A 24,244-nucleotide genomic window follows, 5' to 3' on the forward strand; every position below is an offset into this window, starting at 1 on the left:
CTGAGATAGGTGGGTTTTGGATATTTTGGGGTTGCTAGAATAATTCACGTAAGCTTTATTTTTGCATCATATGTATTATGAGAGCAAGAACACTGAAGCCTATGGCAATTTCTGTGCACCAACTGGACTCCTGTACTGGTTACCAGTAATTCTAAAGTGGTTTGCCAACTACACGGGAGGCACTCTTGTCACAAGCATGATTTATTGGTTACTGGGAGCACAGAGCTAGTCTTCATCTAATTCCTAACACCACCTTGTGAATTAGGTACTACCTGCAGCTCACACAAGTAACTGACGTTCACAAAGGTTGAGTGACCAGCTTAAAGGCTCACACAAGGAAGCAAAGTCAGATGAGAAAAACAATTCTGCGCTTTAGAGTGTCATGTCTTTCCAACTCTTATTGAGTATGACTGCCTTTTCCATATTAAACTGAATCATTACAAATCTCAAAAGAACCTTCATCAAGGTTCTATAATGCTACTCCATTCTACCAGTAAATTCTTTCTCACTTTCTAAGAGGACTTTTTAAAGACCCATCCAATGCAATACATCTTTTGTAGCTCTGATTTTACAAAAGGGGTTCTTGTTGCACTCTTCAATGGCTTCTGTGTTGCCAAAACCAGTGGTTACTTTTCTAGTCTCATATCACTTGGTTTCTTAAGAGCAATCTACCTAATTGGTCACTTTCCCATGGAAGAGCGTTTGAAGGAGCAGAGGAATATATAGGAGCTGGGAAACTTTGTTGAGTATCAGCGAAGTCACTTAAGGCGAATGTGTGATCTGAAAAGAGGGTCAAGGTCCCACTGTTAAGCTGCAGGGCAAGCCCACAAGTATAGACACTTCTTTTAGGAAATTGGTCGTTAAGGGAAGATGAGAAGATGAGTAAGTGGGTAGAGTCTAGAGCAGACAGAGAATTGGAGGAAGATTTTGAAAAAAAGAGGTTATATTTGAACTTGCTTAGAGGTTGCAGAGAAGGCTTACCAAATTTCAAACCATATATGCAAGAACTAAACATAGAATCTATTTATTCTGTCTTCCAGATTGAGATAATGTATGTGTAAGAGTTTTTAAAACTGTAAAGCACAGTAAGAATTTGATATGGCATTCTTCTTTCCCTTATATCAAAATTACTTGCAGGAAGTCAGTGGATTGCATTTTTTGACTAAACAACAAACCCATCATCCCATTCTTCCCAAAATAACCTTATTGTTATTCATTCAGCTGTTCTTAAATGATTGAATTGATCGGAATGATCTTTTGCTTATTTCCTTTTGAAAGAGTGAGGGATTTCTGGAGTCGATGTTTGCCAGCCTGAATGTTACTATTAATTTGTTCTAGGGTAGCAGATAACTGGACATGCTGTCTCTTTATGTAGGCCTGATGAATACTAAGTGTTTAGCTCTCTCTTTATAGCATTACCCCTTTCTGATAAAAGACTGTGTAATAGAATTCCTGTCAAATAAACTTGAGATACTTTAGTTTCTGGGCCTTGAATTTCAAGATCTTCAAAACCCTAGAAGAACAAGCCTAATTCTTCTTTCCAGCCATCTAAACAGATATTGGCTTACAAACACAAGCTATTCCCCCAAAGCTGTGTCTATGAATTCTAATCATTTTGCTTGGTCTGAGAGAAAGAAAAAGTATTTCAACCTGAGAGTCTGTGGATTTAAGGAGCAGAAATCAATGTCCTGATATTCAGAGTTCTATTCTAATCAGAGACCTATACAAAATATTCATTTCAATTTTCTCCCCTTCTTTTACATGGACTCTATCACTCATAAGTAGAGTTATAGGGCTCTTGTTTCTCAGTACTATTTTATATCGGAAGCTCATCATGAATGGATAGTTCCCAGAGAGGAACATGCACGGTACACACAGACGAACGTAATTAGTCTGAGATGAGGTCAGGAACATGCCCAGTATGACCTGTGTGTGGTATTGTTACCACGCCTCTCTAGTCTGAGTGCTCTTACGGATAAGTATTTGTAGTCATGACAGCTCACTGCACCTTTGAAGGATTATTACCAAGGACAAGTCATGTCTTCCATGAACACTGCTTCCGCTTAGTGCACTAACTTCTGTATGCCTCAAAGGACTTCTCTCAGAGTGTCCCACAATCTGAGGACAAATGACCCAGAAGGTCATCAGCATTTTTATGATGCTGTATATGGTGAGAACATTCCTCAGGCTGGACTATCTGATCTCTGAATGAGGCAGATATTTTCTTCTTCTCATCTCTGCTCTTGGTACCTTTCTGAACCTCCATCTCCCAAAGAACAAGGAAACCTTCGCTGCTTTTGTTTGCGCAGACCATACGTTTCTCAGCTCATCCAGATATACTTCCAGTGCTTCCGGCAACTCTTGGAAACTTTTTCCTTTGGATTCAGATTAACCTGGACTTGAGTGCTTTGGCCCAGATATTTAGTATCACTGTCACTAAGTTTTGTCATTTGTAAAAAATAGGAATAATATACACTATGACATTTGTGGGAGAAGTAATGATAATGTTTGTAAAAATATGCAAGGGTTACAGTGTTAAACTGATTATATTTTCTTTCTATAAAACATTACTTGCTAATCATCTATTTCCTTGGGGCTGTTGTTTCAGATAGTCAGTGACTGTAAGGGTGTCAAGCAAAAGAATGTTTCTTATAAATAGTAATTTTTTGGGTACAAGCAGGAGGTGCAAAATAAAACACAGGGCTATAGATGTAAGAGTTCTCAGTTCCAGCCTTGCTGGTCTTGTATTAATTAGCAATATGATGCTGTATATGGTTACTTCCTTAAGAAAGCTGTAATGTATCAGAAAGTTTGCATTTATCATCGATGAGAGAATAACACTGGTTCTTTAGACATTTAAAATCTCATGTAGACATCAAAAACAGAGATTTCACTGAATTAGGCAAACATTCACCTAGTGACTATTTTGATCTATGCTTAGCAACAGAGTGGCTAGCAAAGGGTACACATGCACACACTCTTTAAGGGCCTTGATGAGTTGAACTGTGTCACCCCCACATTTACATTTTGAGGTCCTAACCTAAATGTCTGCATGAGCAAAAGAGAAAAAAGTACTTCAGAATGTGATCTTATTGGGAAATAGGGTCTTTACAGAAATAACCAAGTTGAAATAAGGTCATTAGTATGGCCCCTAGTCCAATGTGACTGCTCTCTTCATAAGAAGAGGAAATTTGGGCATGGATATGCACAGAGTGAAAACAGTACAAAAACACAGGGAGAAGATGGCCATCTATAAGGAGACAGGCTCAGAACAGATCCTTTCCTCATGGTCATCAGAGGAACCAACTTTGACCTTGGACATCACCTCCAGAACTGGAGATGATCACGAACAAAGGGGAAGTGCGTAGCTGCTGCACAGGGAGAGTTCCGTCCTAGTTACAGCAGAGAGGCGTCTCCTTGAAGAGTAGTGAGGAGGATGAGCAAAGCTGAGAAGAACTAAGATAAAGAAGTCCTGCAAAGGACCAGAGAAGTATGACAAAATGTCCTTCCTAGTGTCTGCAATATAACAGCAGCTCTTGGGAAATCTTTGTTGCATAAATTAAGGGAGAAATGATGAAATTGTGTGATTTTACTCAATTGAGCAGGGATGTTTTGCTTAGAGGGGTTTTGTTCTGTAATCCTGGCTCTGCTGGTAGTTTTATGAAACTTTGTTGAATCTCATTCTCTTCATTTTTAAATATGGAGATACTAATATTTAATGACAGATTGATGGTGAGAGTTATATGGGATAATTTACCTGAAACTATATAGAACTTTAAAACCCCATTCAATCAACATTTTATTGAGAAGCTACTATAAGCCAGGCACTGTGCTAGGCCTTAGGCACACAAAGATAAACCAATCCAGTTTCTACCATTAAGAAACTCCCTTCCTAGGGTAGAAGCAGATATCTGAGGAGATAAAATAATTACAATGCAATATAATAAGGTCTAACAGTGGGCTAAGAACAGGGTGCCATGGGTACACTGAGAAGGGGCTGTGTGGCAACCAAGTGACAGGATAGTATTAGGGAATACTTCCCGGAGAAAGTGATGCTTAAGCTGATTCATGAACAATGGTACACAATTAGGTGAAGAAGGAAGAGAAAGGAATTCTCCACAGAGGGACTAACAGACTTCCTCTGCAGCTGTGTTTTCTAGTTCCTATGCCTGTGCAATTCCCTTCCAAAAATATTCTTTGGTCTGCTTAGCTAGAGCAAAACACCCTTGCTGGCTCTTATCAGACTCTTGAAGAGTGGATTTTGCTCTAAATGTCCTGTTATTGGCTGGATTATCTTTAAAAGAAGCCTTCAGGAGGCTATGTGAAGTCATCTGCCTGACTCCCCACTCCACTTCTCTTCTTTCTTCCAATCCTACTACCTTGCTTTCTTCTTCCTCCTTTGATTAGACATTAGTTGTGTCTACATGTGTAAATCATGTGCCGGACCTAGAGGTACAGGTAATGAGTGTATTTCCCACTCTTGGGGAGCTCAAAATTCAGGGCAGGGGTAGCAAACTATGGCCCATTGATCTTAGCCGCCTATTTTTATAAAGTTTTATTGGAAACACAACCACAATGAAATTATCTATAGCTTTTTACATGCTACAACAGCAGAGCTGAAGAGCTGCAGAAAGAGACAGTGTGGCTTGCAAAGTCTAACTCATTTACCATGTGGTCCTTTACAGAGAAAGTTTGCTAACCCCCATTGTAGTGTTTGTATACACAAGCAGAGGTGGTGAGGTCAATGGACAAGTACATAGGTGATATAATTTAGTAAAATAAATTTTAAGACAGGGTACTACAGAAGAAGGGATCCTAACCCATACTGGGACAGTCAGAAAAAAAACTGAGAGCTAAAAGAAGTTACAACCAGGGGAAAATGATAAAACATGTGTTATGTGCATGTACCAACTGCCCACAATGAAAGCAGTGATTACGTACAGCAAATATGGACAAATAAAAAAAAAAGAAGTTGCAGCCAAATTAAGAGCTAAAGAGTTAAGAGAGGAAGAAGGATGATTCTGGGCAGAGAGTAGCAAGAGCCAGGCAAGAGCCAGGCACTGGAAGCAAAGTGTGCAGTTCCCTACTGCACCAGAGGAAATGGTAAGAGATAAGGCTAAGGAATTAGGTGGCATCAGGTCATAAGGGATTCTAAGTATGGAATTTGGAAATATCTTACTATCTCCTTTTGGTAACTGAGAACCTATGAAATATTTTAAGTAGGATAGTGCTAAAGCACTCAGACTGCAGTAACAGTTAACATTTTTGGGCATTCTATACCAGATCTGTGCTAATGCTTTGCATGAATATATTCCTATGAAAATGAGTACTGAGTAGTTGAATAGCAATGGAAATCAGGTAGAAAGCAAAAAGTATGAACATGAAGCTCAGGGAACCATCCCTAGGGAATGGAGGCAGAGAGTGCCACTCACATTTAGGGGCCTGAAGAGGATTAGGGAAATGGGGTGGTGGGAAAAGGCAGGGTAATTGCCACTGAACCCAACAAGAAGTAAATAACACCAAGGAGGGGATAGAGAAAAATCAGATACTGTACAGAGGCAAAGAGAAGTGAAGTGAGAAAAAAAAAGTGTGTGGGGATTTGTGAAGAAGGAGACCACAGCCGACTTAAAAGAGAACACTGCTAGAAGAAAGGTTGGAGACAGGCTGGATTATAAAGAGGTTACAGGGCGGCTGGAAGTGAGAAAATGGAGGTCACTGCACTGCCCACCTGCTGGAGACATGTGTCCTTTCAAAGAAGAAAAGGGATGTGCTTCTGGCTGGATTAGTTCAGCAGTTTTAGTTACCTTTCTGACTCATAAGGTAAATTCCTCATCCCAAATATTTGGTCACTTGAAGCACTTCTAAGGATCAAATTATGCAAATATGCTGCATGACTAAATTAAAGGTCCATTCATGTGAATTTTAGTTAGTAATGGGAGTTACATTCCTGCATTATTAGAAGATGGGGCAACGCATTTCCATGCTTAAAAATTTAATCAGAGTAACTTCCAGAAGAAAGAAAAAGCTCTTTTCTAAGAAATAAGAATTGTAGCTAATGTTTTCTCTACAAACTGTTCTTCCAACATGGTCATTTCTACACATGCCCTCATTTCCAACTTTCTGCTGCATAAGCAATTAGTATTCTTTCAAGGCTAATGGGATACACAAGGGCAATTAATAGGTCTGCCAGCATCAATACTGTGCTTTGCATCTTATAAGAGCTCAAAATATTAAATAACTACCCAAAAGAACGTTTCTTCTAGATCCCTCATTAGATTGATTTTACAGATGAGTAAACCAAATCATAGGAAAGCAAGGCTGTGCAAATAAGCAGTCACTTTAGTTCTCTCTCCCACCACTGCCGGGCTGTTGATGCCCATTACTTTTATAATTAAGCTGTTGTCCAGAGAAAGCATCATTCTCTTTTGGCACTGACTTTTACATACTAACAGATTCTAAATGTCAGCAGTTGAAAAAAATGTGCATTTTTTTTCCAAAAGTGGGCTTGCAACTATTGTCCTAAATGGGTTTGGAGAGTGACAGCTGCATGTGAAATATAAGGGCAACACTCCACTCAAAAGCTGGCTGGCTTCAGACACAGGAAGGTGTAGGGAATGGGACAGGTATTTTTCTCTTCTACCTTTGAATGTCAGTAATTAAATTTTCTTAAATAATATTTTAACAATATTTACCCTTTAGAGACATTTTTCTTTTTTCCTACTTCACAAATTTAACTTCTTATTTTGATCACGATATGCTGCTAAGGTATCTGAAAGATAATTTTATCAGGCCAACCGTAAATGGTGTTCATACATATAAGCAAAGCTCTATAAAAGTGGAAAAGTGATAAAGTCCATTAGCATGTAAAATGCACCACAGAAATGGGGGAGGGAGTTTCAATTAAATATGTACTTAGAAGCTCAATCTTTCTCAAAACTTCTGTTCGAATGGATGACATTTAAGAGCTCTGAGACTCCATATCAGTGTGTAATAGGCGCTACTCACTTTGACCTCCAGCAGGCCCTTTATGAACGCTCTCCACTCAACTGTACAAAAATAATTCATGTAGCGCTGTCAGTATTATTTTTATATTTTACTTTGTAAAGGCTGCATTTTCAACATTTTAGTAATAGTCAGATCATCCACTGTCAGCAAGAGATGCTAAAAAATGAGTTGGTATAATTTTATTCTTCCTCTTTTTTTGTTAGCGTTTACAAATATAACTATTGGCCAGTTAGCACGGTGCAACTATGACTCAGTCCTCCTCGAAGTAATATAAGGATGGATATATCTATGTATATATGCGTCAGTTTGGTGCTGGGGATTAAATCCAGGGCTATGTGCATACTAGACAAGTGTCAGCCCACTATAAACTTCTTAACATGGTCTAGAGACTATAAATCTGCTATAATACTGCTAATGTTTGGTTGTTCCCAGTACATTTATTTTCCTTTACTTTGGGCTGTGACAGGTTTTACATTTTCTATTACCTACTGTAATTTAATGCTGTAAAAACTCTTGCTAGGAAGCACATATGGCAAATGATGATGATTATATGGCAGGACAAGGGACAAGAGCCATGTGATCCAGGGTGTGAATGCATGTACAATGTTTGTGCATACACATGAAGGAACAGGTGCGACATGTATGCAAATGAAAGGCAAGGTCTGAGAGCAATCCTACATCTTCCTTGAGGGGAAGGATCATTTCTTGTACACTGTTACTTAACACTGCACCTGGAACATAGCGAATTTTATGCTGCATGAAAGTGGGGGGGGTTACATGCTCCCACTGGCAAAACCAAGATTTCACTGAAAAAGGAGACTGGAGGCCCATCTACAGCAATCTGTTGTGGTTTTGATTTTTCACAGGCTGATTTCTATGCTCACAGCATGTTCTAGGAGTTATAAGAAAGGCAAGGCAATTAAACACTCAGAACTTGGACTTGAGGAGCTTCCAGTCTAGTTGGGAAGACAAGATAAACGTAAGAGAAGATTTAACTCCTAATTCTAGAGTAAGAGTAATGGCATGAGAAATGTACATGAGTACAGGCTGCTATGGACCGGAGTCCTTAGGAAAGCTATGTGAATAAGGCAGAAATTGCATTAGACCTTTAAGAATAAAAGACGGGGGAGGGAATAGTCCAGGAGGAGTGCGGAGAGAGACAAAGGGGCTATCATAGAGACGGGAATAGATGGCTTGAGGCTTAAAATTTAGGCAGCAGTCACTAGACTTAGAAAAAGAAAAGTGGTGGAAGAAACAAAGATAGTCACAAAATAGACAAGCATGTGCATTCTGTATAATGATCACTTCATACCTAAAATCTCTGCTGAGCAAACAAACGTAGTGGAAACTTAGCTACACAGTATACGCTGCAAACTTGGACAAAAGGAGTGAGATGTATGTCAGAGGACCACTGCAGCATTCCCAGGGCTGGCGAGCAGCAGGAAGACGCGCCTCAGCAGGAGGACAGTGATGACCTGTGACTTGGCAGGGAAGGGTCAGGCAGGGTGAGACCCAGGGAAGACTGAAAACATAGGATTCTATTTTGTAAAGGCTTTAATTTCGCCAGGCATGTGACTTTCCCAAAGTCTTAGGTGACCTGAACTACTTTTATAGTTATTCTTTGTACTGATTTCCATTTATTTAATATTTTTAAGGATTCTAAAAGGTCTAATCTAATCTATGTGCATAACTATTCTGCAAACAAGAATGAAATGCATGAAGAAAATGTTCAGAATTTTGAGTCAGAGATATTAGAAATTATTTTTGTGCATTTATAAAACCAAGGTTAAGTATTAAGAACCTCAAGGAATAGCAGTAATTAGATATTTAAAAGCAAGTGAGTGTGTGGAGAAGGATATTTTTTAAAAGATGTTTAGGAATTGATATAAGTAATTTATATAAAACTTACTCATAGCCACATAGATAAATCACCTATATATTGTGTTTATGTGTGAGCATAAGTAGAACTGACCTCGTAAAACATTTTCTAATGCTCTCAAAAATACTATACTCTGAAAGTTACTTATGTGGACTCTTTAAACTCAAGCTCATTATTGGAATATTGATTAATGGAAAATTACCTCCTGAGAATGTTTCCTAAATAAAGCATATCTATGTATAGATGTACCATGATGCTTCAAACATTAATTATATCCTCTTGATGTCTACTGTCTTGTTCTAAAAAGCTAATAGGACCTGTACTACATCACAGTTAATAGGACCATGGTGCTTGTTGCTTAGGCAACAGGATGAATAAATGCAGGTCAGAATGTGCTTCAAGAAAAACAAAAGCTAGAATATGATATCAAGTGGAAACGAAGCAGGCCTAACAGATATTTTACCACATGAATGAAGTCTGTTTCTTAAAGTGGGCCAATCATATTAGTGTACTTTAAGTTTATAAGTTTATGAGGAAATTAGATTATGGAAATCAATAAATCATTTTATAAAGGTAGAAATTACTTTCTTATGATACTAGGGGCAAATAAATGGGATAGAACAACATGTAAAGCACTAATTGATGACATCGTTTTATGATTTGCTTCATTTTCATAATTAATTCTCCTACATAATCAAAGTTTTTAAAAAAATTCTGTCTCATGAAGAAAGTATTTGACCAGCTCATCTGAATTAACAATTCATGTTTATTTTATATAATGCATGTAAAATAATCTATATAATACTTGTAATTAAACAAGTGAAGAAATCTATGATTAGACCCAGGTTTTATCACAAATGTCCCGGAGTTTTGACTTCTACCCAGAATTTGCACTAGCGGTACATAATTCAATTGTGAATGTTTTGTACAATCTCTCCCAAAATTCTTGTTTAAAATCTGTTTGATTAACCTTTCAACTAGAGGCTTTCAAAAAGGATTATATTTGTTCATAAGTATTTAACATACAGAAGAAATTAAACTGAATGAAAGTCTTTCCACGTGGGCAAACGACCCAGGAAATCCAGCCCTAACTTTTCACAGACCATAATAAATTTGGACAGGTAGAAATAAGAAAACCCTATATCAAGTAGAGATACGGAGAAAAAATAAAGATATTGAGATATGCAGTAAACACACATAATGATGAAATGACTTAGTTCTTCTAATTCTTAATGTCTTCTATTTAGGGTCCTAAGTCTGCCTTGAATCTACTCTCTATGTCCTAAGAATTTTACAGAAATTGCAGAACTTTCACTTTTTTCCTATTTCAATATCCACAATATCTTGTCTATCTAATCAGTGACAGTACTTGGTAAACACAAGAAAAATAACAGCAGCTTATCTCATTCTTTTAAAAAAGGGTTATGAATACACGATTATTTCAAGCTCACATACCTTAATACATTTATGTCTTTTTTTAAAGCTTGTAAGCATATACATTTTGGGGGAAGAAGCAGAAGTTTAATGATTTAAATAATCTTCAAATCTTTAACAGTCAAGTCAACGTTAGAGAAAAATCATTTCAAATGGAAATAAAAAGATTTGACTAGCCCTAAGTATTGTTCTGATCAGTACTGGTATTAGCAAGCTGCAGGTGTTAGCCCCTGCATTTTATTTAAGAACAGCTATTAATTATTCCTACTAACAGTTTGTCTGCTACATGCCTATGTTATGCAGGTCTCTCTCAATTTAGGGGTCAGTGATAAGTGTGATGGGACCCAGGAAAAGTAACAGGGCTGTGACGTAGCCTAACAGGGAAGCTGATGAGCACCGGGGGAGGTATGGAAATGATTAGAAAGCTAGATTGTTGCCTGCACACCCACATCCTCCTTCCTCACCCACATGCATCACGGTGGGAAGTTTGCACACGCTAGGTTTAGACTGCATGTAGACTGGGATTCAGAACTACATGAATATACTTAGTACATCCACACCTCTTTTCAATACCGACAGCTAACTGACCGAAGTGTTTGTCTTCCACCTAAAGTAACAAACAATACTTCACTGCTCTTCAATCAGTGTGTGTAAGCAAGTGAATGCTCCCCACAACTGACCATCTGAAACAGTTTGCTAATGAACTGAAGGTCGTCCACACGATTTAAGCTGCTTATTGAATAATTATCGGGGAAAAATGATCTTCACAGCATCAACATAACAAATTGTCTAATTAATCACTAAATGTTGATGCTCAAGTGAAATAATATGTTTTAGGAATTGAGAATGAGCTGAAGAGTGATATAATCTACCTGGATATTCTAAGATTACAAATTTATAAAAACACACACACAACGAAGGACAGGGAGAATATAAATGTTAATCTTCTTTCACTGCCTATAAATAATACTCTCCGGGTTCATTTACATAACACATATGTATACGGATGCATACAGATCTCAGTTTTCAGCAAGGGTCTATATGGACACAGCAAGTTCAGACCTGAGGGCATCCAATTTTCTGATGCAGTTACACATATAAAAACCGATCAGTTTCGGTGCAATCCAGGCTGCCTCCGAGCCATGTAAGACACATAAGAAACAAAGACAGACAAAAGGCAGCTCCGTGGACACAGAGAGCATCTTACCATGAACTGCACATTGTCAAATCCATTAGCCATCAGGTGGTTCTCGTACTGAGGTAGCCCAATACTTTCCAACCATTGTCCCACTGTTTGGACAGGGCATCTGGGTCCTGCAAGAGGATGAAGAGGGAAGCGTTTAAGCAGGGAGTAGCCGTCCACGGGATAATAGCGGTAGTCCTGGGCTGAGAGGTGGCATTGCCACATCATGCTCCTGGGAAAGTTGCTATCAAAGGAGCCCGCCAGCTTGACAGATTAATGTTCTCAGCGAGAGAGCAAAGTCAGAAGTAAAACATAGTTTGCCAGGCAGGCTGCGGAGTCTGACTTGATCCTAGCTCCACATTTCTTACATATTAATCTTTACTACCGACCAGTACGTCATACAGCCCCCAAAACCAGGCAGCAGAAGAAGGCATATCAAGCTGTCAGCTTAGGCTGGTCTGCGTTCTGTGTGATTGTTGGAGTACTCCACAATGAGCGAGGCACGGCCAGCAGCCAGAATTCTTTTTATCAAGTACTCCTACACTCATCAGTATGCAGCTCCATGCTCCTTGCTCCCCTCGCTCGCTCCCCTTCATTACCCAGCCCAGGCTACACCTCGCATTTTCAATAATAGCCATCAGATAAGGCAGATTTTTTTTGTCTGCAAGCTGTAAGCCTGCTGCTGCTGCTTCCTCCTACACACCCATCCAAGCGTCAATCTTGAATGATGAGAGCAGTCAAAACAAATGCAGAAAATAGCAAGACTCAAAAGCAAACCAAAGTGCTTAACTATGAATTGAATCTTCATACTGGTTATACATTACCGGGCTATTTGTTGTGGAATTTTACCTTTCAAAAGACACCAGGAAATGCAAGGCTTAAACTATATCTTATAACAGAGCTCACTACGGGTCCCCCTTTCCCTTTCTCTTTCTTTCTTTTCCTTTCTTCTTTTTAAAATGCGGCACAGATAAGCTTTCGGGATCGAAAGCTTTACAGTATTTGGAGAATAATTATTCTTTTTCTTAACCGTGCTGTATCAAAACGAACCTCTCTGAGATGTTTTTCTTTCCTTTCTGAATTATGGCAACATACAGAAACTGCATTGCAATCTTGAAGTCAAGATAATTTGTTCCTCATTTGCAAGGGCTTCTTCCAAACAAAAATATTATTAGGCACGAGAAATCCTTTTCCTGCCTGGTATTTATAACCCTATGTACCAGAGTTATCGTTCTAAAATAGCTATAAAGCTAACATTACCTGAGTAGACTTTTTTAATACAGAAGAGGAGCCCTATTCTCCAAAAATAATTCCAGAATAACAGGTGTAAATGTTTGAGTTTTACTGAATGGCAGACATACTAATTTATTTAATAATTGGGAGAAACTAGAGATTAATAATAGAACCCACAGGACTACATCATCAAAATAGACTCCGAAAACTAGGAGAGAACTCACAGAAAGGTGAATCTAACTTCTTTCCAAAGGTAGAAACCTCTTCCAGCAATGTTCCTGGAAGAGCATCACCCAGCTTCTGCTTGAATGCTGCCTGTGACAGAGTCCTTAGCACTCATCAGAAAGCCTCTATTTACTAGAAAAATATTTCACTTTCTACCTTCCTCTTGCTGCCTAGCTCCAGCTTTGCCTTTGGAGTCATGCAGATTGGGAATGGTGCCTCTTCTACATAAAGTACTTTAAAATTAAAGATAACCTCTCCCGCTCTCCCCCGAACACCACCCGGCATATAGTAAGTGCCCAAGAAATATTTACTGAATAAATGAAGTATCACTGTTCTTCTCTCCCTAACTCTCATCTTTCCATTCCCTTTCTCTTTTTAAGAGCATTGTCAATCTCGTTGGCACAAACATTAACCCTCAAGCCATCTTCTACCTTTCTTTCACTGCTGACACCAGTCCCTAAGCTTCAGTCATCCCCATCACAGTGCCTACCACCTGTCCTCTTCATTCTATCTCATGTTTTATGTTTATGGAATTTCCATCTACTTCGATTTTATTCTCACTTTTAGCTTTTTATTTTGCTCCAAGTCTCTGATTCTTTATTTAAAAAAATAATTACTGGCGCTACTGCAACAATGACTTCCATATTGGTCTTCCTACCTCTAATATTTTAAAACATGTACATCATGTCAGATAATTCTCCAAGGCACAGTTTTGATGAGTATTCCATGCTTCAAATATCCTTCTGTGGTTAAATTTTTTTATTTGTGTCAAAATAAACTTCCAAACTCCTTTGATGACATTTTGGGGGCTTTCTGATGACTCTACCTCACCCGTCCACAGTACTCTAGCAAGGGAGGGTACTCCTGGCCTTAACACCTCTTCCTTTCTGAAACCTCTTCTAATGTCCTCCCTAATAGGAAGACATCTCTTTCTTTTTTCTCTTAAATGACATTGTAGATGTTTTTCTATAACAAATATTTTCCACCCAGCCCGATAGTTATGAACAATTTATTTTTTGAAAGCAAGGAATATGCCTTGCTAACATTGTACACAGTAAGGCTTCAGTCTGCGCTTGTAAAACAACATAATGTCATTTCACAATCCAAACTACATACGGTCTCTTATTTTCAGATCCAAATTTTTTTAACCCCACTTGAAGTCTCTGAATTCTTCATTAAAAAAGAGGTATCTTTGGTTTTTAAATAGAATTTTTAGATCTAGAGTTTTATTCATCATCTGTATTCTCATTTAGAGTAAGCACCCATGGGTGGATTGCATAGTATCTATTCAGAATTTACTCATGATTGGTTCTACTTTTTTTATTTTGATATGCTGGGGATCAAACCTAGGCCTGCATGCATACTGGGTTCTGCCACTGAGTTATACTCCCATCCTTGTTCTAGATCTTTTTAGAAGAGCAAAGAATTTATAAAAATGAATGAATCACTTTTAGTATGTTCTAGTTGCTCAACAGTACCTGTATCAGAAGCAGAAAACAAGATGCCATTTGTCCCCGGCTAGCTCTAAAGCTGTTACAATATGAAGCTAAAGGTAAGTCTCAATTACAGCCTTTCCTTGGATCACATCCACAGTGTTCCTCCTGATCTTTTTAAGGAATGAGTAGGTGAATAAGAGACAAAAAACTGAGCAAATATGACAATAACATTTTGGCTCAGCAAGGCATAAACTAACCAGCCAGATCCTCAAATTCTATCTCATCTTTTAAAATGTAAACCAGCGACCGAGTGCCTAGTAGAGCAACCCATAACTCTAAGTACTAAATCATCTCTGTTAAATGAGTGACTGAATGACATTAGAAATGGCTTCCATTATAGTTTGACTTCTTAATAAATAGGAAGGGGGCAGTATTTCAAAGTTCAGACTACTGTAATAAAGCATAGCTTAGGGAGACTATCGGTTATTAAGTACTTTGAAATCTTTTTATAGACCTTCTGACTTTTCATTCTTTTAACTACTTTAAGCCTTCAGTTCCTATGTCATGTGTTGGCAAAAGGCTATTACACAGGTGAAGTGCACTGGGAGAGGGTGAGGTAGTCGGAAGTGGTCAAGGAGGAGGAAAAGAAACCAGAGACCCTGAGTGATGTTCCTGGTTAATGATTTTGTTATAAAATACTGTCTCATGAGTCAAACTTATCTCTGGGTCAAGCCCCCAAATCACTTTTGGTAGTGTTTAAATATAATACTTTCTTGGAGTCTTAAAATTCTTAGGGGATAACAACCCAGTATTGGTTGGGTGCCTTCATTCAATTAGAACTTTAAGCCTGAAAGTGAGATAAGACGAGGAACAGACTGACAGATATTCAGCGTTATGATGTCCTGAATATTGCGCTATAGATTATTATTCTCTTTTATGGTAAGGAAACTGAAGCTCCAAGAGAATGAGCTGAACCCAGGAATTGTCTTTGGCACAGTCTTCTAAAAAACATAATTCAGGAGCTCCTCTCCAGGACGGCAGCGTAAGGAGCTCCACAGAGCCAACCCCAGCCCACAAGCATAATTGCCAAAAATAAAACAAAACAAAAACATCCCAAAAATCTAAAACTCAAAACAATAATAAAGGGAACCATGCAAAGTCTCTGCAAAGTGTCCTAAATCCTCATAATGGATGAGGAAATATTTATTCAGAAAATCTGCTAAAACTTAGTGAGAACAGAAAGAGTCTGTGGCGTGTGCCGACTCCTTGCTCACACCAAGGGCGAGGGCTCCTTCCCTGCTCAGGGCCCAACCTGCGGATCAAAAGGGGTAGGCCAGCCTTCCCAGCCCCCTCCCGCTCCCACTGCAGAGATCAAGTTCCTGCTGAGTGCAGCTGGGAGGTCAGCAGCTTCCTTCACACCCACCCAGCAGCTACTCTCCCTAACCCCCACGAGGCGAAGCGTCTGTCCCAGCTTTGGGGGGCCAGTACACGGCCTGTTTCAGGGTGCAGGGCTCGTGGTGGAAAGGCGAGAAACCAGAGGCTAGTGTTGTCTAGTGTCCCGCACAGTGAGTAGCTCGGTGACTCTGCCTATTGGGAGAGTCAGCTGTCACAACAGAAAGCGCTAAGCTGGTAATTCATGGAGCCTGAGAGTCCAGCTCAAATTCTATACTTTAACTGTTAAAAATAACTGCACAGTAATCCATAATGTAGATATACTACAGTTCATTCAGTTCTTTGCCTATCTCTCTAGGCTCAACTCTTTATTTTCTTTAATATTTTAATTTTCAAATAACTGTAGACTCACATGCACTTATGGGAAATGAAACAGAGAGATTCTGTATAAAACTTCATCCATTTTCCCTGGTGACACATCCTGTAGAACTAGAGTACAATATTACAACCAAATAAGTGGCACTGATAAAGCTCATTGACTTATTTAGATTTCACCTGTTTTAGATGCACTCATTTGTATATGTGTTTAGTATGATGCAGTTTTATCACGTGTAAAATCATCACTACAATTAAAATGCAGACAGTTCCCCAACAGGAATCCTTCCTGGTAGCTTTCTATAGCCATGGCCATCTCCTCCCTCTCCTATTCCATATCACCTGGTAACTACTAACTTGTTCTTTATTTCTATAATTTTATAACTTCAAAAGTGTCACATGAATGGAATCAGGAATTGGCTTTTTTCATTCCACATAATTCCCCTGAAATCCACAAAAATTATTCTGCATGTCAATAGCTTATTCTTTTTTATTGTTCAGTAGTGTTCCACAGTATAGATGTATTGCAGTTTGCTTAATCATTCACTTATTTTTCTCCGAAGAGGTTGTACTACTTTACATTTCCATTAGCAATGTAAGATACTCAGTAAGTGACTCTGTATCCCTAGTATTCTAGTGAAATTAGATATTCACAATATCGTCTCTCCTCATTCTCTGGGATAGCATGTAATGTCTGGATGCTTTTTATTTACTCACTCGTCTTATTCTGATCCAGTTCTTAGCTTTCTGCAGTGGCAGTCGTGTAGCCAATGAGGTTTATCCGAGGTGTGATTAATGCTAAGTCATCCAGTTCTTAAAATTTGCTGGTAATCACTAAGTAAATTTTGTTCTAGTCTACTATTAGAATTTCATTATAGTATTTTCCATCTAACTAATAAGTCATTTATTATATATGTTGCATACTTTTAGTCTATCCATTTCAATGTGGGTTTAACTATTGTGAAGATTCACTGGTTCCTGCTGTCTCATATTCTCATAACCATCTTTATCTCGAGATCTCTATTTTTATTTGTTTTTAGTCTTGTTAAAATATTTTCTCATACATTCAGGAAATACTTTGAAGTGAATGACAATAAAAAGTGTATCAGAACCCATGAGGTACAGGTAAAGTGGTAGTCAGAGAGAAATTGATAGCACTAAATGCCTATATGAGAAATTAAGAGAATTTCAAGTCAATAAACTATGCATCCCCCCTTAAGACATAAGAAAAAGAACAAGTAAAACCAAAAATAAGCAGACATGAGGAAATAAAGATCATAGAGGAAATAAAATAGAAAACAGAAAATCATAGGAAAATCAATGAGACCAAAGCTGTTCCTTGAACTGATCAGTAAAATTGTATAACTTTAGACCAGTAAATCAACTCAGATGAAATTAACAAGATCACTGAAAGACACAAACTACCAATGCTCACTCTTTGAAAAGTTTATAACTGAAAAGTTCTCTATCTGCTAAAATATTTTATTTGTTGTTAAAACATTTGCACAAAGACAACTCCAGGGCTCAGTGGCTTCTGTGGTAAATTTTACCGAATATAAAAGGAAGAAATAAAGCCAACTGTGCCCAAATCCTTCCAGAAAACTTTTGTGTGTGTGTGTGGCGCTGGGATCAAATCTAGGGCCTCGTGCATGCAAGGCAAGAACTCTACCACTGGGCCACGTCCCCAGCCCCTTTTCCAAAAAACTTCTGAGATTATTCCCTAATTTTTCTATTAAGCCACGATTATTAACACCAAATGTAGACAAAACATTAGGAAAAAAATAAAGCTGTATGTAGCAATATCTGTTGTGCACATCTGCAAAGATTTATAACCAAATTTTGTCAAATAGTCTCCAACACTGTATGTATTCAAGGTAATTCAATATGACTAATACTTTCTAGAGGTTCTAACAGTACAAAAATTCATGTATGATAAATAAAATAAAATAAAATATGTCTAGATTGGATAAAAATGTTTCTGTTCATTCATGGCATGATTTTCAGTTATAGAATCTTATGAAATTTACACAAAAATAGGATTAATAAGTGAGTGAGAATGGCAAGATTGTAGGATATAGGATTAATATACAAAAACTATTGCATTTCTTTGTAGTAACCATAAACCATCAAAATTTGAAATAAAAACCAACATAAAGTACTACAATACCCAAAACTACAAAGTTCTAAGGAAGAAATATGCTCAAATTGTGACAGACTTCACAATTAAAATTACAAAACAGCACTGAGAGACATCACATAGAACCCAAACAAATTGGAGAGATAAACTATGTTTATGGATTGGACTATTCAACATTATCAACAGTTCTTCCCAAATGCATTTATAGATTCAATGTAACCCTAACGAAAATTCCAGCAAGTGCTTTTTGTTGTTGTTAGAAACTGTCAATTTCATATGCAGTGCAAACACCCATAACGTAATCTAGCTAAATTTAACACATTTTAAAATTATGGTCATCAAGAAAATTAGAGGATTGCTGTCAAGGTGGACAAACAGACCAAGAGAAAAGAAGACAGGGTTCATGAATTCGCTGATACACAGATGGTCAATTAATTTTTGACAGGTGAAAGGTAATCCATGGAGAAAGGTGAAACTTTTCAGTGAATATGCTGGAAGAGACATGTGGAAAAATAAAAGAATTTTGGTTCATAACTTGCATCATATATAAAAATTAGCTCAAAATATACCATTAATCTAACAATAAAACTTAAAATGTTAAAACTTCAGGAAGAAAATTTAGAAAAAACCAGAAAATCTTAAACATGGATTGGGTAACAGAAGCATAATTTTAAGAGGAAATTTGATAATTAAACTTCATCAAAATTTAAAATTCTGCAGCTGGGATGTAATTCAGTGGTAGTGCACTTGCTTAATATTCTCAAGGACCTGGGATCAATTTCCAGAACTATGAAAAAAGAAGAAAAACAATTTTGAATTCTACTCTTTCAAAAGCATTGTTAGGAGAATGAAAAATCAAACCACTAGAAGAGAACATTTGTATCTGATAACAAACTTGTTTCTAGAATGTATAAAGAACTCCCAAAACTCAGTAATAAAAAAACCCAAACAAATCAGTTTTTAAATGAGCACATTCAGCGTGATTCCATTATATAGTTTTAGAGAGTACAGTCTTATCCGTATGACACAGAACAGACTGCCGGCTACCTGGGAACGGGAGGAAGAGGTTGGGAAGGGTTAACAATAGGCATGAAGAAATTCTGGGGGCAATGCATATGCTCATTTTGTTGATTGCAGTGGTGATTTCACAGGTGTATGAATTGTCAAACGCCAAAGCGCACACTTGAAGAATATACAGCTTATTGTGGTTTGATTACACACCAATAAACTTGGTTTGAAAAGTTAAAAAAAAGTGCTAAAGGAATTGAAGAGTGATGGCAAAGGGAAGTAACTCATTTTAGCTCAGATGCCTCTTCAGAGAGGTGAAATTTGAAGAGTCTTGAATGTACTTAGGAAGCAAACCATTCTCTATGTAGGAAAAGAGTTCTAGAGTGGGACAGTTAAGTCCAGAGCCCAATTGCTGCTCTCTATTGTACTGTCCAGGTGACAGGGGTGGTGAGGAACTATCTTATTTGTGTTTTTTCTTCTGGTGCTAGGGATTGAACCCAGGTGTACACGCTAGCCAAGCACTCTACTGTGAGTTACTTGCTTCGGACATGTCATTAACGTCAGCCTATCACACCTCCGTGAAAAGCCTAGGAGATGAGATAAATGTGTTCCTACTCCAGGACACAGTCTGGAAACGATTATAATTGTATTAAAATGAACCCATGACTTTTAGTTTTCTCATAACTTTTCTCTTAGAAGTAAAAGGCAGCTAATATTCTGATTATGTTCAGAGAGCTCTCAACTGGTTGCTATTTTCCTGGGGAGTGGAAAGATACTTCTTTTTATACTTTATTCATTTCTTCTATATTCGCTGATTTCAACTAATACTGATGAAGCACTACTTGTTCCGAGTGTAGGAGGCAGTGTGGTGGTGGTGGGGAGCCTGAAACGTCCCTGCGCTTGTGCATTGTATAGTGTCAGGGAGAAAATTAATTTATCCCTTAGAAGAATGTCACTTGTGGTTTGAAGAATTAAAACTCAGAAATATACCTTCTTATTGTGACCAAAAAGAGAGGAAAAATAAATTGGAGAAAACAAACTTAGCTCAATAGATATTACTCGGTAAAACTTTAATAAAACTGTTAATGTGGGTAAAATGGTTTAGTAGAGGTACTAGTAGCTATAGTTGATAAGACGGAAAAATGCCTGTGGGAAGAGTGAAGGAGAGCCTTTGGATGAGAGTTAGAAAGAAAGAAATTAGTTAAACCCTTAGAAATGTAGTAAATATCTGTTTAATACTTAGATGACAAACATAATGCACATACTTTTCAAAAGTCTGTCTCTCTAGTAATCTCAGCCATACATGATATGGTAGGTAATAAATACTGAGTACCTACTATGTGTCAGGCCTTCTATATCCTCATATGTGCTAGGGTTTGAATATGTCTCCCAAATTTCACTGGTTGGAAATTTAATCCCCAGTGCAAAGGGTTAGAAGGTAGGTAGTTGAAGACGTTCAGGAGTGAGTTACTGTGATTACAGAACAGGGTGGTAGGACGGCATAAGAAATAAAACTGAGAATCAACAAATGGGATGATATCAAATTAATTAATTAATTAATTAATTAATTAATTAATTAATTAAATCAAATTAAGATTTTCTTCACATCCAAGGAAACAACCAACAAAGTAGAGAGACAAACTACAGAATGGGAAAGCTTTTGCCAGCGATTCCTCTGACAGAGGGCTAGCATCTAGAATACATAAAGAACTCAAAATAATTAGACTCCATCAGATAAATGACCCAGTACAAAAACAGGCAAGAGAAATGAATAGACACTTCTCAGAAGAAGTATGGATGGCCAATAAGCATGAAGAAATGTTCCCTATCACTGGCCATTAGAGAAATGCAAATTAAAGCAGAATTGAGATTCCATCTTACTCCAGAAAGAATGCCCATCACCAAGAAATCAAATAACAAATGCTAGCAAGGCTGCAGGAAAAAATGAACCCTTTTACATTTTTGGTGAGAATGTAAACTAGTGTAACTGCTGTGGAGATCAGCATGGAGACTCCTCAAAAAACTAAAACTAGAAATTTCATTTGACCCAGTTATTCCCCTTTTAGGAAATCTTACTGAAAGATTTAGTCATAATATTACAGTGATACATGCATACCCATGCTTAAAGCAGCACAATTTATAAAAAATAAATCTTGGAAACAGCCTGGATGTCCATCAACAGGTGAATGGATAAAGAAAGTGTCACATTTATACACAGTGGAGTACTACTCTGTGATAAAGAAGGAGAAACTTGAGGCATCTGCAGGTAAATGGGTGCACCTTGCAGCCTAATGTTGAATGAATAATTCAGACACACAAATTTAAATCTTGCTTGTTTTCTCATATGAGAAACTTTCAATATAAATAAAAAGCAAAATAAAGGATAGATAATAGGAAGTAAGGAGATCTTTCTCAAATGGCAAGGGGAATAAAAGATGGAGGGGGAGGGAAGGAAGAGAAAAAGGATTAAAAAATAGAGAAAGAAAAACATGCAAATACAGCTTTTCAAATTGGAAGGTGATTAAGAGTTGGAGGGAGACGGGACGGTTAGGAGGGGAAGAGAAAATGTTAAGATGTGCTATGTACAGATGCACACTCCCCATGATGAACGAGATCATAATGTACTGCAAATATGTGCTAATAAAAACACATTAACAAAGAAAGGGGCTGGTGGGGAACAGGCTCACTTCCGATACATGCGGAAATGGAGCTTGTCCTCATCTGTCTTTCCGCTCTCTGGCATGTGAGGGTGTAGCAAGAAGACCCTCACTAGCCACCTCATGCCAAGGTCTTGATCTTGAACTTCACAGCACCTAGAACTATGAGAAAAAAATTTCTGTTCTTTGCAAATTACCTCACTCAGGAATTTTGTTGTATCTCATTATATTAAATAATAAGCATGTGTTGAGTATTTACTGTGGTCAGGTTCTGTCCCAAATGTTCTACGTAGATTAGTTCATTTTATTTTCATGAATTAGTGGTGCTACTGCTATCATCTTTGTGGAAAAGGAAAATAAGATACAGAGAAGTTATAACTAGGCTGAAGTGAGTTAGAGTCCAACCCCAGGAGCCTGGCTGCAGGGCTTAAGATTCCAGCCACCACTCCACGCTGCTGTTCAGTTCCAGTGGCACAGAGGGGAACCTGGCCTTTTGCGGGAGTGAGACTGCTCGCTCACACACATGCCAGCGAGTTGGTTTCAAAACAACTTATCAGGTTTTTGTTTGTGCAGTGTTCGTTCTCCTGCCTCGCTCTTCCTTATATTCGTTATCCTTGGCTTCTCATGTGAGAAGCACTGAGACAAAGCAGGAGGAAATGAGGAGAGGTGGGAGAAGGGTAAATCCTATCACTTGGGTATCTTTACTTCATACCAACAAAGGGCTTCGCTGTGCTCCTGAGACTGCAGCCTCAGTGTGGATTCCGCAGGGGTGCTGGCTGCTCTGCCAGGCATGAATGCCCGCACTGTGGGTCCGGAAGACGGCTGCCTCGATGTGAGGGGTACAGCACAGAGGTTGAGCGCCCAGGTTCTGGAGCCAGTCAGCCTGGGTTGAGTCTTGGCTCTTCTCCACTATTTAAATATTTGCTCCTTTTATTTTTGGTGTGGAGCAATAGAAAGAGTAGCATTCAACTTGGGCAAATATCGAGATTTTCGTTGTTCTTCTGTAGAGTGAAGGAAACACCCTGTCTTACAGTTTTCTTGAAGTTGAAATGAAATTACACACGTGAAAAGGCATGGAGATGCAGGAAGAGCTATTTCCACGCCGGGGGTCTATTATCATCTTTATTGCTATGCTGTTCATCTAGCTTCTCAGCCACAGAGACTGGTCTGGAGCCCTCTGGGTTTTCCCTTCCCCAGCGCTTTTTGTTTTCAATAGATAAAAACGTGTGGGGTTAGCAATCCAGCCAAATAACAGAGGGAAACTGATTATACTGTCAAAGGATCAGAACCCCTAAATCCATGGTATCATTAGGGCTTTGTCTTATCTAATGTGCGCCAATAGCCAGGGTTATAGCATCAGGGAGCCTAGCGCTTGCAACCCAGGTAAAGGTGAAAAGAGAAGAAAGAGGGTAGGTCCAGGAATGGCAAGCAAAACTGGTTCTTATTCCTAGCTTCCTAATTAATAAAAGGAATGATTAGTTACTTATTCTAACATATTTCAAACAGATGGGCCATTTTAAAAGAGCCTGGGAAAGAGCATACTGAGCTTCTTAAGAAGCTATGCCCTTGCTGGGGAGAGAAATTGCCATTCAACTAATAACTAAAGGTCTCTATATGAACCTGGCTTCTTCTCCCACATCCTGTAGTACCGGAATAGGAGCTAGGAGTGAACACTGCTTACTCCTGTAGGATAGTATAAAACAGATCCTATCTAATGACTCTGTTTTTAAGTAGGAAGTACCAATATCTTATTTTTCCAACCCTAGTTGTCCTCTTATAAACTACATATTCACGGTCTTTATGGAGAAAAATTGACAAAGAAAATTAACAGGAAAAGAGATAAGGCAGTAAAGAGGAAGCTTCTACTGATAAAAGGACAGACTTTCTGAAGTCCAAAAATAGATATGTCTGCAGAAGTGGCAGACAACAGAAGAAGGAAAAGGGTTAGTTGTTTCAGGAATTGTGGAATTCTGTGCGGCAACAGAGTTTTGGATAATGAAACCGATATTTAAATAGGAAAATGTCCAAGAGCATGCATTGGTGTCTAAATGCTAAGGGAAGTCAGGAGCTCAGATTTAATTTTCCCCAAAGCCTTGCATTTCATTTTGAACTAAAAACTTCCTGGAGTACTTAGGAAATACCAACCTTTACTAAGCAGATCTGACAACTTATGTGCTGGGATGTGGTCTAAAATAGGAAATGAAATTTAAGCCTAAAATGCTAAAATCTCCTGGAAGACAATTATATATATATATATATATATATATTTTTTTTTTCTTG

The 24,244-nt window shown here is 38.1% G+C and overlaps 1 protein-coding gene across 2 annotated transcripts in view; it reads right to left on the minus strand.

Annotated features, from left to right (window-relative positions):
* Positions 1–24,244, minus strand: part of Anks1b (ankyrin repeat and sterile alpha motif domain containing 1B) — a gene marked incomplete at its 5' end in the record, with an annotated part of 1,074,464 nt that overhangs the window by 369,672 nt on the left and 680,548 nt on the right. For both annotated transcript variants that reach the window (XM_005374511.2, XM_013518589.1), the window contains 1 exon segment: positions 11,526–11,632. In XM_005374511.2, the coding sequence (XP_005374568.1) occupies positions 11,526–11,632 (107 nt within the window).

Source organism: Chinchilla lanigera, unplaced genomic scaffold (assembly GCF_000276665.1).
Source record: "Chinchilla lanigera isolate Chin_1 unplaced genomic scaffold, ChiLan1.0 scaffold00004, whole genome shotgun sequence".
Taxonomy (NCBI): Eukaryota; Metazoa; Chordata; class Mammalia; order Rodentia; family Chinchillidae; genus Chinchilla; species Chinchilla lanigera.